General features: G+C 45.2%; 1 protein-coding gene across 2 annotated transcripts in view; it reads right to left on the reverse strand.

Annotated features, from left to right (window-relative positions):
* The window catches only part of Ube4b (ubiquitination factor E4B), a 120,380-nt gene that overhangs the window by 29,507 nt on the left and 74,263 nt on the right, over positions 1 to 16,610 (reverse strand). For both annotated transcript variants that reach the window (XM_036177538.1, XM_036177539.1), the window contains 6 exons: positions 13,207 to 13,263; positions 12,343 to 12,459; positions 12,169 to 12,267; positions 11,375 to 11,488; positions 9,774 to 9,972; positions 7,399 to 7,537 (listed from right to left, as the gene is read on the reverse strand). In XM_036177538.1, coding sequence (XP_036033431.1) covers positions 7,399 to 7,537; positions 9,774 to 9,972; positions 11,375 to 11,488; positions 12,169 to 12,267; positions 12,343 to 12,459; positions 13,207 to 13,263 — 725 coding nt within the window. The remainder of the gene's footprint in view (positions 1 to 7,398; positions 7,538 to 9,773; positions 9,973 to 11,374; positions 11,489 to 12,168; positions 12,268 to 12,342; positions 12,460 to 13,206; positions 13,264 to 16,610) is intronic.

The raw sequence follows: 16,610 nt of genomic DNA on the forward strand, positions 1-16,610 counted from the left end.
TCTCAGTGCAGCCCTGGCTGTCCTCAAACGCAGAGATCTATGTGTGTTAAAGAATGTTCTTCTCAGCACTTGGGAGGCAAGTGCAGACAGACCTTTGTGAGTTCAAGGCCATTCCAGTATACACAGTGAGTTCCAGGCCAGAGCCACATGGTGAGACATTATCCACCGTACACTGTCTATATCCACTATCCCTGGGCAAAAATGCACTTCAGATATGATGAAATATAATCATCGTTACCCTACTGCTCTGAGAGGTTAAAAAGAACTTTCTTGTACAAATTCTAAGCTCTTTTGTCTCAACTGCCAGTGGCATTTCCTTCTCTCCTTAGCTGGCCCTCCTTCTGCCGGGAATGGTCCTCTCTGTGGCTGCCTTGGTCCATTCTAGGTGACTACTTGAACATTTCCTATGGTGGAGGGAACATCGTTATTACCTAACACGCTGCCTATTTTAAACACTTGCTTACTTCACAGGATTCCCCAATCTCCTCATGATGTTGTGTAGAAAACCAGAGACTATTAAATGTCTACCATCACAGTTCCCTGACTGCAACCCGACGATTCGCACGGAGGAGAACCGCTTCTCTCAGCGGCACTTGCAGGAGTCTTCTGGAAGCTCGGGGAGAGGGGTCTGGGCTGAAGCTGTGCTGGAGGTTCCACTGCTAGGTTGGAGCAGTCTCCCCCTTCAAGCACACTCCAAGAACATCACCAAGAGCCCTTTGCTGTGGCGCTGAAGAGTTCAGAAACACCCCACACGCCCTTTCTTCTTATCTCAGAAAAACTGGGTTCTTTTGGAATGTGAGTATGGTAGACAAAATAATGGCATCTTTTAAAAACATCACATCCAAGGACTGGAGACATGGCTCAATGGTCAAGAACAAATGACGCTCTGACAAAGGACATGGGTTCAGTTCCCAGCACCTACAGGTGGCTCACAACCATTTCAAACTCCAGTTCCAGGGGATCTGATGCCCTCTTCTGACCTCCAAGGGCACTAGTGGCACATACACATAAATGCAGGCAAAACAAACACAAAAAATAAGTAAATCTAAATAAATTACATAAAGTCATCGTACCCTGATCTTGGGGCAAACCCTGCAGCACATAGCTGTGCTGGGTAGTTTATGTTTGTTTGTTTGTTTTTAATTTTTTTGTTTTTTTTCCTTTTTGTTTGTTTTGGTCATTGACAGAAGCCAGGGTAATCTGGAGAAAAGGGACTGAGGAAATATCTTTGTCAGATTGGCCTGTGAGGATTTTCTTTATTGACGATTGATGTATGAGGATTTACCCTACTGTGGGTGGTACCATCCTGGGCTGGTGGTCCTGGGTTCTATAAGAAAGCAGGTGGAGCAAGCCATGGGGAGCAAGCCAGTGAGCAGCATCCCTTAATGGCTTCCCCTTTAGTTTTGCCTCCATGCCCCGATTTCCCTTGAGGATGGGCTGTCTGTGTAAGCTTGTGGTCATGCTTATCACAGCCACACATGGTAAAAGGGACTGTGCAGACGTAAGGTTACCCTAGATTATCTGGCTGGCGCAGTCATCACACAGATCTTCCTAAGAGAAAGAGAGGGGAGGAGTAAACGGAGATGTGACAACGGGGCCGGACAAGAGGGTATCTAGAGACACTTTGTTAATTGACTTTGAAAATGAAGTGTGTCTGGAAGCAAGAAAGTAGGAAGCCTCCAGAAAAAGTGAGGTAACACTCTCCACACTGAGTCTTCAAAAGGGACGCAGCCCTGAATCTAGGATCCTGCCTTACAGAACATAAAGACACACTGTGTTAATGTTAGTTACTTCCTCTGGAGAAGCAAGAGGAAATGCATGCCATGGCGTACAGGGCTATGGATACCACATAAAGGAACTGGCACAGGCCCTGGCCTGGATGTGAAGATGCAGTCACTGGGGATAGAATGTTGGCAGCCCTAGACCTGACCCTTCGGCAACGGATAAAGCGATAGCCTCTCACAAGGCTGGATAAGGATAGGGAAAGAAACAAGATAGCCTTGAGGGTCTTGAAGGAAGGCAGTAACTATGAGTTCCTAGGAAGTGGAGTGGTCAGCCATTATCAATGAACAACAGAGGCTAAGTTCATAGCCTTCTAGGGCCTCCTGTCTGGAAGTCAGGGTGAGGGTTCAGATACAAATGGGTCTGGGGGGCTGTGACTATGCCACGAATCCATGTCTGGGGGACTGTGATTATGCCACAAATCCACATCTTTAAATCCAAAGGGCTCACTGGCAGAGGTAGCTCTTATAATGACCTTCCTGAGAAGATCACCCTGCAGGGTAAGGTGCAATGCTCTGCAACCCCCCTCCCCCATCCTTCAGCACCTCCAGAGCTACAAAAATCAATGCAATGACTGCCTTGGAGAGATCACAAGATCATATGCAGAAGGAACAGATGTCTGAAGGTGATAAGATCTGTTCCATTAGCTTTGAACTATGGGTCAGGAACCCAGAAAAGAACTCAAGCGTGGCCGGCATTTGGAGGTTAGAAGACTGGTTGGGCTGCAGAGGCAGGGCCTCCTGCAGGCTTGCAGGGGAGGGCCAGAGGCTTCCTGCTCATTCTTCCTGCCAGGCTATGAGCAAGCTTTAACTCAACCTGACTCCCTCTGCTTCTGCCACTACCAGTCTTCCAACATGACCCCTTCCCTCCCTACAAAGCCCTGTGATGACGATGGCCCTACCAGATGATCCAGGATAATCTCCTTGATCACTTTACCATTTGGGCGACATTCACAGGTTCTAGGCCTAGGACGAGAACCGCTTTGGAATGTCATGTGGGAATGTATGTGCAGCCGTGTGTGGAATGGATTCTGAGGGTGCTTGCTGAGCACATGAGGGAAACACCAACATTTCTATGTGGACAAAGTTCATTGTCACACTGTACCCAGCAGAGACTCTGGATTCAATGTCTGAATGATGAGGAGGGGGACTTGACAGCGACCTGGCTCTGCTGCAAGGTATTCAAACTAAGGAGCCTGGAATAGTAATGCCAACTTGCCATGAGACTTCCTCCCCGAAACTCACTCCCCACCCCCCCCCCCCCCCCCCCCCCCACCCCCGCTTATATCATAAAACTGCATCTCCAAGTAGCACAATACTGTTAGCACCAAAGATGGCCAGTGGGGTCAGTGGGAGTCATGGGATCTCAAATGACAATCTATATCTGGAGAGGAAATGCACTTATCCACAATCACACCTCACATTTACAAACACCTCTCTTTGTGAATGGTTTTAATAAATGGTTCTTATCTTATTTGCTTATTTTGTGTGTGGGCAGAGGACACCTTGCAGAAGTCTGTTCTTTCCTTCCACTTTTGTGGGTCCAGGCACTAGATTCAGATTGTCAGGCTTGGTAGCCAGTTTCTTCACCCACTGTGCCATCTCCTCAACCTTTGGTGGCTGGTATTAAAAGCAGACAAAATTAACCAGAGTGAGGAAAGCTTGAGAAAGAGATAACAAGCATGACTGGCCTCAAGAGCCCAAAGCCATACAGAGAGTATCCAATGCAATTCAGCTAGAAAACATACTAAGAGACAACCCATCCCAAAGTCTAACGATAAAATATTGTGAATCAAATAAAATACAGTAAGTTGGGCATGCCTTTAATCCCAACAACAATATGTGTGGGTACTCAGAGGCAGTAAGTTAAGATTCTTTATGGCCCCCTCCAAAAAAAAAAAAAAAAGAAAGAAAGAAAGAAAGGAAAAAAGGTAAATGTAGGCAGAGGTTTTGGCGGGAGCCACATTTACCACCCCAGCTCTGGGAAGTTGTTGGGTCCATGCTGCCACTGAGTAGCCCACGCCTGCTGCTCATAAACCCATTTAAGTGTTTGGTAGCACAGCCTCTTGAAGAGCTGCACCGTGCTAGCCACTAGCACGAAGGAAGCTGCCTCTTCAATGGGCTTTACTACTTTCTGTTTGCCGTGGGCATCAAGCCAACTCAAGGAAAGATGGTTAGCAGAGAGCTGCGTCTGGCTCCGCTCTTGTATGTTTAGAACCTTTTTAAAGCTTTCTCAGTTTTATTTGGATATAGGTGCCAGACATTTGGGTGCCGTATGTAGGCGGAGTTTCTCTCTGTGTCAGCAGCTGCTCATAAATAACCATTCAGAGACTTATTAATTAAAAATGCTTGGTTGGGGTTGGGGATTTAGCTCAGTGGTAGAGCGCTTGGTCGATGACTCAGGTTGGTTACTAGCTAACTCTTAAATGTTAAATTAGCCCTTATTTCATGCTCTGCCATGTGGCTCAATACCTTTTCTCAGCACAACAAATTCATTGCCTCCTCTACATGACTCCCCACCCCAATTCTGAAAGATTTCTCCTTCTCCTCCTCCTCCTCCTCTTCTTCACACTCTCTTTGTTCTGCAAGTCTTGCCTAACTTCTACCTGTCCAGGTATTGGCCAGGCAGCTCCTTTATTAACCCAGTCACAGTGACACATAATCACCCAGTATAAAGGAATATTCCAGATTTGTCTGTCAGATATACTAGGCCTGCAGGCCAAAGTTGGATGCCCCAACATTGTAGAAGAACTTTGGGTGACTGTCCAGGCAGCCAGCTGTTTCTGTCATCTCTTAATTTTGGAAGTCGCTTGCTCTGCACTTCCTGTTTACTCAGGTAATACATCCTTCTCAGGTCGTTGCTGGGGTTGAAGATGAGATAGTTACAATTACACTTCTCCCTAATCATGATAGAAAGTCAATTAGGTACAAAACACTGGACTCTTCAGGGGAGGACTGCTGATGTAGCATTGTCTCTATTTTGCCAAATACAAATCAACTGGATATTGTAATTGTAATTCCTACTTGGTAACACTTATTGTTGTATATAAATTTATTATGCTAAAGTTAAAACTTTCCTTTTTAATTATACAAAGAGGGGGAAATATGGAATAGTCCCTTACACAGTGTGACGATATGTCACTATGATTGAATTAATAAAGTGTCTGACTCACTAATATATAGACAAGTAGATACTAGGCAGGACTTGCAGGAAAAAAGAGCTTGAAGAGGAGGAGGAGTCTTTCAGAACAGAAAGGAGACATGGAGAGAAGATGAACTTGTCCTGAGAAAGAGTATTGATCCACATGGCAGAGCATGGGTAATTTAAAATGTAAGAGTTAGCTAGTAACCAGCCTAAGCTATTGGCCAAGCATTTATAATTAATAACAAGTCTCTGAATGGTTATTTGGGAGCGGCTGCCGAGACACAGAGAAACTCCACCTACAGGAGAAAGAGAGAAAGACTGAAAGAGAGAAAGGGAAGCGAGACACTGACTCATACAGCCAAGGAGACCTTGAACTGTCTCCACCTCACAAGTGCTGGGATGCCAGAGAAGTATGCCACCATGCCCACTGTCATAGGTTTTAATACAGTATATTATATTATTATGTTATAAATTATATTATTATAGTTGTTCCATTTTGTTATTAGTTGTTAATCCCTTAGAGTACTTAATATGTAAAATTTTATCCTAAGTATGTATCAATGAGAAAACTATAAATAATAAGGTATAGTAGAATATTATTTTAAAGTGTGCTATTTTTGTTGATGGTCTAATAAAGAACTGGCCAATAGCAAGGCAAGAGAAAGGATAGGTAAGGATGGCAGGCAGAGAGAATATCTAGGAGAAATCTGGGAATGGAGAGGATTGAGCAGCCAGAGAAGGAGGATTCCAGGGGCCATCCACCCAGCTACACAGCAAGCCACAGAGTAAGAGTAAGTTACAGAAGTAAAAGAACAGAAAAAGTCCAGATGCAAAAGGTAGATGGGATAAGTTAAGTTAAGGAAAGCTGGCTAGAAACTAAGCCAAGCATCCGTAATTAAGAATAAGCCTCTGGCCGGGCACTGGTGGCGCACGCCTTTAATCCCAGCACTCGGGAGGCAGAGCCAGGTGGATCTCTGTGAGTTCGAGGCCAGCCTGGTCTACAGAGTGAGTTCCAAACAGGCTCCAAAGCTACACAGAGAAACCCTGTCTCAAAAAAACAAAAACAAAAAAACCCAAAAACCACCACCAACAAAAACAAACAAAAAGGATAAGCCTCTGTGTGTGATTTATGTGGGAGCTGGGTGGCGGGCCCCCAAGTATAAAGCCAAACAACAATAATAAGGTTTGGTAGCATTTATGGATTTAGGCACCAACATGGCAGCTTACAAGTGTCTGTAACTCCAGTTGGAGAGGATCCAGTGCCCTATACTGGCCTCTGAGGGTACCAAGCACTCATGTGGTAATAAACTTACACACATAAAATTAAAATAAGTCTTAAACAAAACAAAAACGAAATACAACACAACACAACAAAACAAAACAAAACCCTGAGGCAAGAGAGGTGGGGCAGGAGTAAAAAACTCTGAAAATCTTCCAAAGGACTTCAGCAAATTTCCCAGCACTTACATGGTGCCACATTCACCTGCAACTCCTCCTCCAGACCTGATATCCTCTTCTGACACTGCCCACATGTGGTGCACAGACAATCATGGAGCACTCATTATTAACAATATTAAATAAGTCTTTAAAAAAAAAAAGAATCTATCAAATTGCTTCAAAAAATTATAGCCAATGAACTAAGAGAAAAAGGACTGTGACCATCTACAAACAACATAATCATATGTGGAAATGAAACTTTTAAGAATCCACAGAGTCACAGGGTGGTGGTGGCGCATGTCTTTAATCCCAGCACTCAGGAGGCAGAGGCAGGCGGATCTCTGTAAGTTCGAGGCCAGCCTGGTCTACAGAGTGAGTTCCAGGACAGCCAGGGCTACGAGAGAAATCTTGTCTCGAAACAAACAAACAAACAAACAGAACCTAGAGTCAATGTTACAGTAAGTGGCCTGGAATGTATAGTTACAGATATATATATATTTACAATGACAGCCCTTCGGACAGCTAGACCAGGACAGAAGTGGTTTAAATGGTCTGTCCAACCCATGTCTGCTCCTGGGATGTCTGTCTGAAGAAGCTGGAGCATTCGGACATGCTGGGATTTTGAGCCACTGTGATGACTTGAAGGCTGACAGCTGGAGCGCTCTCCAACATCTGGGCTCCTCAGACACAGACAACAGGGCAAAGGGGAATTAGATCTTTCCTTGATTTTCACGGGAAAACAGGGCTTGATAGTCCAGGGCAAGAAGGTATGCCGAGAAAGCAGGGGCTCTCTAAAGTGGTTCCTAGTAATCTTCACACCCAGTGGAAAGATTCCAGCAACCACACATAGAGACTCAGAAATCCACCTCTGCATCATTTTATCATGAAAAGAACACAGGAAGGAGAGGCACCAACGCAGCAGTAGAGGCAGATAGTGTACTTCGATGTACACATCCTTCCCCAGGTCCACTGACCACAGCCGACAGCATGTGCCTAAGCAGAGATGCCGGGACAGGGATCATGACACATACATACCTATTGAGCTCTCGGATAGCTCGGAGTCTTCGGATGTAGCGACGACAACTAGGCAGAATAGAGAGGTGGTGAGCGTGCAGGGTGAGAAAGAAACATTCTGTAGGGAATTTTGGCTCAGAAAATGGAGGCTGATCTCCATCTAGAAAAACAAAAACAGAAACAACAGGAATTCTTAGCTAAAATCAATTATAAGTCTTAAGGAAAAAGTTCCATTGTGAAGGAAAATCAGTTAAGAAGACTTTCTGGCTGGTCGGTGGTGGTGCACGCCTGTAATCCCAACACTCGGGAGGCAGAGTCAGGCGGATCTCTGTGAGTTCAAGGCCAGCCTGGGTTACAGAGTGAGTTCCAGGAAAGGCGCAAAGCTACACAGAGAAACCCTGTCTCGAGAGAAAGGAAAAAAAAAAAAAAAAAAAAAAAAAGAAGACGACTTTCTGTGTGTATGTATTTGTGGTGGGAGGACATGGTTTTGGATTGGCATATGTGAGGTTGTCCTGTGACTTTCTACACCTTGTTTTTAAGACTGGGTATCTCACTGAACTTAGATACTACCAACTGACAAGGCTAGACAGTCACTGACACAGGGAATGTCTTGTCTCCTTCCACCCAGTGTTGGGGTGACAGATGTGTGCTGCTACACCCAGCTTTATGTGGGAGCTGGGAAGCTGAGCTCACACACTCATGCTTGCACGGCAGCGCCTTACTGACCAAGTGAGCCATTTCCCCAGCCCAGGAATTTATATTTAGTGTTTTTTTTGAGACAGGGTCTCCTTATGTAGCTCTAGCTGTCCTGGAATTTATAGAGATCTGCCTGCCTCTGCCTCTTAGGTGCTGGGCTTAAAAGCATACACCACTATGGCCGGCCTCCAAGAATATTTTTTAAATTACAAACTTATGTGACATTGTAAGAAAAACAAATTCCTATGTGCTTTAAAGGCCCTGTTCCTGTCTTAGTTGATTAAAAGCTTACATAGATCAACCGTTTATGATATGTCTTCCTGATATATCCTATGAAATCACCTTCATTTCCCAAGATGTGTTATTACTTCAATCTGAAAATAGTATTAAGCTACATTAATAAATTACAGACGTTTTCTTCCATGTTTGTGTTTTTGATCTTGCTAGGAAGAAGTATATACTTTGAACATTAACTTTGAGAGCACAGGCTGAAAGTAGAATCATAGAGAGAATGTCATTATTTAGTAGTTTGTTGTTTTGGTTTTGGTTTTGAAGACAGGGTTTCTCTATTGTAACAGTCCTGGCTGTCCTGGAACTTGCTCTGTAGCCTAGGCTGGCCTCGAACTCACAGAGATCCACCTGCCTCTACCTCCTGAGAGCTGGGATTAAAGGTGTGCACCACCACCGCACAGCTATATATACAGTAGTTTTTAATCAGCACATAGCTTGACTCGTTCATAGGGTAGAGTTCTTACTTCATACATGTATATAGCATGTCATAGATCACTTCAAGCCCTTACCATTTCTTTGTGTTGGGAACATTCAAACCCCCTCAACAGTTTTTATGAACTATAAACTGAGTCACCGCCGACCATGGCTGTCCTTCTGTGCTATAGAACGTTGGGGACTATTTCTCCTACGCAGCAACTGTCCCCTTCACAGGTGCAGTGCTTCAAGGGCACAGTCTTGCTGCTGTGGAGACTGAGGCAGGGGGATTGCTTGAGTCTATGAACTCGAAGCTGGCCTGGACAGCACAGGGAATCCTCAAAATGCTACCACCACCCAGTCAACTGCTCTCTCTCTCTAGCTATCCTCCTCTGGGTGCCTCCCTATCCCTTCTACAGTATTTCATTATATGTCAGATACTGCCAGGATCCACTTCTGACTGAAGGAATAAATTCATTAAACAACACCTCTTTCTTTTCTTGGTCTTGTAAGGCAGGATCTTGCTGTGCAGCCTAGGCTGGCCTTGAACTTGTGATCCTCTTGAGTGCTGGGGTTATAAGCATGTGTCAACTAAGACTGAGCCCCAAGGAAGGTGCTTTTCTAGAAGGTGAACATTTATCATGGAGGGCATTGCCACTTCCAGGTAAACAGGAATTCATCTTACTCCACACATAATTTTAAAATATCAAAAACACCAAATTGGCATGAGGTTTTGATTTTTGTAATTACAAATACATTTTATGTTATCAAGTAGCAAGATTATTATCATCACACCTTAAAAGTCATATTTTCAACTGCCACAATACACCACCAATCTACATAATAAAGTTGCTATTATTGGTTCTCTCTTCTGTCTCCACCCGTCTGTTCTATGTATCTGTGTTCAGTAATTCTTGGAAGAAATTTTACTCTGTTAACTTTAATTATGCACCTCCATCTCCCAAAGCCCAGCAGATGAAAGACGCGTCACTCACAGAGCTCAGCCAGCCACTCATTCACATCTTCCATTGTTGCATTTATTCGTGTCTCATCATTCGGGAGAGTAATCCGACACTTCGGGTGGAATATGTAAGTGGGATCGACTGTTTCTAACTTGATTTTTGTACTTAGCTGCTGCAGGACCCACAGGAGATTCAGCATAAAGCCATCTGTAGAGACCAATCGGTCATCCGCCTGGGACAGAAGACAAAAGCAATTCCAACAACTGTTATGTACAAATTTGGCACAAGTTTCTATGAAAGCAGAGGGGACATTCAAATGTGACCACTCCCTAAAGTCACTGACAGGTCATGCAGTGACCACTGCCAATCAATCAGCTAGCAGATGTCAGCCAAGCGACGTCCCACCCATCCTCCACCATGGGCTCACTGACCTCTGCAGAACCCGAGTCTGTAGGAAACAATTCGTACTGAGAGAGGAACTGAGGGTCAGAGAATGTTAGTAAGCAAAGACAGACGACATGCAGCTTCCTTTCTCGTCCTTCTTTCTGAAGAACACTAGTCCAGTGAGCTGCACTCCCACCTGACAGCTTCCCACGTAAAGAGTGAGCATAGCCCTGTGTGAGGAACTAAGAAGCCAGTTAGAGCTGAGCGGCCACCGCACACTAGGAACTATTCTAATGCTTTACATCCAGTAAGCCCACAGGTTAGCAGCCACTATTAACCCCATTTACCAAATGAAGAAACTGAGGCACAGAAAGACACTGTCAGGTGTGGCCAACTTATAGACCAGCTGGGAATGGGGCCCAATGTAAAAGTGTAAACTCACACAGAACATAACGAAATTTCTGATGGTCTCTTTTGACTGCACGGCTCTTGGGTGCTGACTCACAGATGACACCACCAAGTGGTGACGTCAACAGACTGGACACAGCAGACCGTGTGAGCAGCACTAGCACTCGCTGGGTTTCTGCTCTTCTCTAGACTTTCATTCTCTTGCTTCTGAGTACTTACTGTTAATAATAATCTAAAATTTTTAATTTCCCCACACTTACCATGAGCAATGGAATCTCATGACTTCGAAGTGCTTCTTCTGGACTGTTCCTGACACTACTCTTTGTGATTTCCTTACTGACACTCTTCCCCTTCTATAGTGGATTCTACTACAGTCCTCACCGAGAGGCTCTGAGCAGACTCAAGCCTATGGCTTCTTTTTTACCTGCCCATTCTCTCCCAGTCACAAAGACCTATGTCCTGGGCTGACAATAAAGCTCGCTCATTCCTGCTCTAATACCGTATATATACCAAGAGGGTTCTTTTCCCAGCCTTGTCATGACTGGCTCCTCAGTCAAGGCTTGCGTAAAATGTCACCTCCTCAGAGAGGCCGCTCTGCTATCTGGTCAAAATTCACTCCTGTCCTTCCCTCCCAGCACTCCACAAGTACCCCCAAACCCTTCACACTCCACCACAGACTCCATTACTGTCTGGAATACTGTGCTTGCCTGTCAGAGAACCCTGCCAGAGAACCCAGGCTCCACACAGTGGGAGGCTTGCCTCTCTAGTTTCATGCTGTCTTCCTGATCCCCAGAACTGACCCTGGGAGGCGCTGCATTTGAAAGCATTTTGGGGACTCCTACCTGCATCTGGGCTTTCTTCATATTGGCATTGACAACGGCCGCCATATAACTGAGAGCAGCTTCACGAGTTTCACCGTTTAACAAAATACTATGCAGTATCTTGAAAAGCTCTTGCTGAGTTGTTTTGAAAAAGAAAAAAACAAAAACAATTGACTTCTTTTTATTTTGGGAATAGCTTCCCACTCCCCACCCCCTCTTCTCCCACGCCCACTCCTTGTAGGGAACCCAAGACAGTCAACATTATGAAGTGTGTGTGACCAGGAGGACTTGGGGAGAATGCTGAGCAGCCAGTTTTAATAAACCAGCCTTTGCTGCTCCCCTTCCGTGACTAATATGGTCTCGATTACCAAGGCACTTCACTTTTACAGTTTAGGACAAAAGACATCTTAACTACGTCAGTGGCTCAGCCAAGGGTTCCACACGCTAACATCTTCTGCTCATCCTCATGATTTCCATGGCTACAGGCAAGATGGAGGGAAAGCATGACCACTAGACATCACTCTAGTCCCTAGTGACACTCTCAGGGAAATAGCATAGCTGGGCTTCAGTCATCACTCATGTCATGTCTGGGAGACACTGGACTGGCACCCTTGAGGTGCTGGGCCTGGGCTTCAGCTCTGTCCAGAAGCAGCAACAAGTGCTAACGGCGACAAGGGAGAGCTCTGTACGGAGCATGTTCTTTGTAAAGTGTCTGACTCCTGGGACACGAATGACCCAGGCAGCACTGGGTCTATGAAACAGGCCTCTCTTCCCCAGGGAGGCCCGCTCCTCTGGCTTCCCTTCTCAACACTTACCCGTCCCAGTTCCAGGTAATGCTGGAGGGACTGGCTGACCACGCGGGTGTTCTCCAGGGTAATGGTGGGCCCTGAGAAGTATTTCTCAACCACCTTTGCCTAGAAGGGGAAATATTCAATCAGCACACAGTGACCATCTGGGAAGGGCTGAACGGGAGTCAAACATGTACTCACATCATCCTCTGCGAAGACCGAGAAGCTAAAGAAGGTCCCTAAATAGGAGAGTCTCTGCAGCTCCCGCCCAGAACCAGGGCTCAAGGACTTCGGCAGCCACAGAGGCAAAGAGGCCACCTAGACACAACACAGAGGGACCAGTCAAGCTGCTGAGGAGACCAGTGTGGAAGGAACCCAGAGAGCCCAGCAATCAGCTACACAGGGGGTTCTGGCCACCAACACTCCAAAAATACAAGGTACAAATAAGTCAGGTTCCTTTGGATATTTTTTTTTTACCCCTGATAGAGAGTACTGTCCAGCTTCCACATTTTTATAAGAAACGCTTTAAAATTTTCATTCTTTCACAATTGTGTGTGTGTCTGTGTGTGTAGTTTGGTGTATATCTCCCCATTGTCCTTCTTATCATCTTCTCCCTGCCAAAGCCCTTCTGCTCACGGTACTGTTTCTACTCTCGTGTTTTCTGTGCAGCATACTGCACCTAAGTAAGGATTTTCCTATGGGCACAAGCGAGGCATCACCTACTTCAGCAAGTTTCCAAGCAGTGGGTAGACTACTGAGGACTGTGACTCCCCCAAACCATTAACTGCCTGTAATAGGTCAATACACTCACAAGTGAAATGTAAAAGACCCACTCTGATGCTCCTCAAAGGATCTACTCACTTCCTACAGCACCTGCTATTCCCCCAGAAATCAGACACAAGGCTAACACTTCAGCCTAGAAAACACTATACAGACCAGCGACTGAGCAGCTGAGGGACATCCCAATTTCCAAATGTCTTTCACAAGAAGCCTGCAGCTGACTACTTTCAGAATGGCATCCACGTGGTGACAGAGTCGGCATAGGGCTCAACAGATAACACTTACCAAACTGCACACAGGGTGTGTCTTCCCAAACTTGGTTTCACAGAGTTCACCTAGTGCCTAGAAATAAGACAGGACAGAATCACTAGGATGTGTTCCATTTCACACTGCTGCCATGTGTGACAGCAAGGGACAGCTTTCGTTTCCACTATAAAGGCTTGGCGATGCTCCTTATGAGGTCACCAGCCTTACTACTTTTCCTACGGAGTAAATGAATACACGTGCCCTAAAAAACAATTAAAAACAAAAAAAACCAACCCTCTGCCTAGGTGGCCTGGCATACATCGTTAGTCCCAGCACCCAAGAGGCAGAGGCAGGTTGATTTCTGGGAGCTGGAGGCTAGTCTGGTCTATGAAGTTCCAGGACCGCCAGCGCTACATAGTGTGATCCTGTCTCAAACAAAATAAAACAAATACCTTTGTGAGAAGGGGGAAAACGTGACCAAAATACACTGCATGAAAGACTATTTATACTTAAAAAAGCACTTAGATAAGGGAGAAATACAAAACACAGCTAGAAGTCACTCACACTTCACCTGCAGATAAAACGCCCTCTGATGTCCTTTCCAGAAGGTGTGCATTCAATTTTAAAAACTGAGTTTTTGGTTCATATCATTTCGTAACACAATATTTGTTGCATAGATTGCATGTGCTAATTCTGCCAGCATTATCCAGGGTTTTACTTGGACTCAAGAAGCTACCAGATGCAGAACACTTAAAAAAAAGTATGACGTAGCTTCCAGACATGAGGCAGGTGCAGTAACTCTTCCTCATTGCTGTCCTCAGTCCAGACCAGACAGTTATGATCTTGAGCTTAGCCTCAGTCCATCAAGCCACAATGAATAGGAAAGGAGTTTCTCTGTGACTTAGACAGAAGCTATCTAACAGCCACTGAGCCTTGAACAGACTCACTGAAGTCATTGATACAGAGACTGCTGAGAAGTTTAACTTCTCACCACATAGTATGGATAGCCCATTAACACCACAGGGAAAGCCTAAGACAACCCCAACAGCAGGCAACACACCATCCACAAGACACCCCAGGGGGTGGGGGGTGGGGCTGGCAGCCAGATGATATCATCATCATTATTTACTGTTGCTGTTATTGTGTGTGTGTGTGTGTGTGTGTGTGTGTGTGTGTGTGTGTGTGTGTGTGTGAGAGAGAGAGAGAGAGAGAGGGAGAGGGAGAGGGAGAGGGAGAGGGAGAGGGAGAGGGAGTGTGTTTCTTTCAGACAAGACTTTGCTATGTTATGCCCAGGCTGGCCCAGAACTCTCAACTCTCCTGCCTTAACCTCCTAAGCACTGGGACTACAGGCACATGCCCCATCCCCAGTAGCATCAGCATAGAACACATTCCTCCAGTGATCAAAGCACAGAACCAAACAGTGCCCATCAATAATGCAGCTATTTCTGCGCCAGCCCAGCAGGCTTCCTCTCCTTGCCTCATTTACCATCTCCTCACTCTTCTCCTCTCTGACCCTACATCATCAACAGTAGGTCCCGAATTAAATCACTTTCTACCATAAAGGATGCTTCTGTTGTTCACCAAGTTGTTGATATCTGTCACTAAATTCTCTTCACTGAAACACTAAACTTATCCAGATGGGGACCAAGAAGCCAACAGTTCACATGGCAGTGAGGGTCTGCGCAGCACTGATAACCTCCAGCTGAAACAGCAGCGACCATCCATCCCTTGTCCCTTTCTGCCCTCGGAAACATGGTCAAATTTTATTTATCTACTTTCTTGGTTTGGTTTTCTTTTTTGAGACAGGATCTTACGATGTAACCCAGGCTTGTCTGGAAGTCACCATGAATTCCAGGCTGGTCTAAACTTGAAATGATCCTCCCACCCCAGCCTCTTGAGTGGCTCAAGCTTATTTCTTTAGACAAGGTTTCTTGGACCCAGGGTAACCTCACACACTATGTAGAGGTAGCTGACCTGGAGCACCCGATCCTCTTGCTTTGAATTCACAGTCCTGGGATCACAGGTGAACTAACTGGCTCACTTGGCAGCCTAGGCTGGCCTAGAATTCACTGAGTAGCTATGGCTAGCCTTTAATTCATGATTAACTTTCCTGCCTAAGATTTCCAATGGCTGGGGTTACATGAGCTACCATATTTGGCTAGGCCTCACATTCTCCTTCCAGCATTATTATGAACTTTTACCTTGTTAATGATATGATAGTCCTGATTTTTCTAAAAATGACTTTTTGTTACTTCTTTGAGCATTTATCACAGTATAATTGTCAGGATATTTTGCTGTGATACAACTTTTACCATGAATTATGAACAGCCTAAGGCAACAACAGTTCTTAACCTGTAGGTTGTGACCCCCTTTGTGGGGTGGTGACTGACCCTTTCACAGGAGCTGCCTAAGACCATCTGAAAACAGATAGTTACACTATGATTCATAACAACAAAATTACAGTTATGAAGTAGCAACGAAAATAGTTTTACAGCTGGGGGTAAGCACAACATGAAGAACTGTGTGTTAAAGGAAGAGTGAGAACCACGTGTTAAAGGGTCACAGAGTTAGTTAGGGAGGCTGAGAACCACCACTGTGTTAAAGGGTCGAAGCATTAGGAAGGTTGAGAACCATTGTGTTAAAAGCTCGCAGCATAAGGAAAGTTGAGAACCACTGCTCTAAGGGAAGAGACCTTATTTCCTGAGCTCTGCGATCTGTTTACTAAGTACAAGATATTCATAATATCTTAAATAAAAAAAGATTTCGTCCCAGCTGGGCATGAGAGCACACTGCTGTAATCTAAGCACTCTGGAGGCTAAAGGAGGTTCATGAGTACAAGGCCAGCCTGGGCTACACAGGAAGGTATTAAAATGATTTCATTTTTAAATTTTCATTTATGTATACATGTATATATACCTCCTGAGTGCAGGTGCTTGTGGAGGCCAGAAGAGGGCAAACTTCTGGGCGCTGGAGTTACAGGCAGTTCTGCAAACCAAGCTCAGGTTATGTACAAGAGTAGCAAACACTGATAACTGCTGAGCCACCTCTCCAGTTCCAATGTGTTGCTATCGTTTTCCATTTATTATTACTGTGTGTATAGGGGTGGCAGGGAGGGGTGTGCAGCGTGTATGTGCAACTCAGAGGAGAACGTACGGAGTTAGTTCTCTCCCTCATCCTTACATGGGTTCCAGATCTAAGGCTTACCCAGCAAGCATTTTAACTGAGGAGCCAGCCTCCTAAATGTTTCTTGTTTAAACCCCAAGTATGATTTGTCTGCTCCTCTGAAAATCTGAGGAGATTGCCCACCAATGGTCATCCTTCATACTAGCTACAGTACGGCAAAGCACATTTGCATTGAAGCCTCCCTCGCTGTCCAGATAGCTACAATGCACTCAGGCAGCTCAGGACACAAGTGCACTCTGTCCAGCCTACACGAGAGTCTC

This window comes from Onychomys torridus, chromosome 2 (genome assembly GCF_903995425.1).
Source record: "Onychomys torridus chromosome 2, mOncTor1.1, whole genome shotgun sequence".
Classification (NCBI taxonomy): domain Eukaryota; kingdom Metazoa; phylum Chordata; class Mammalia; order Rodentia; family Cricetidae; genus Onychomys; species Onychomys torridus.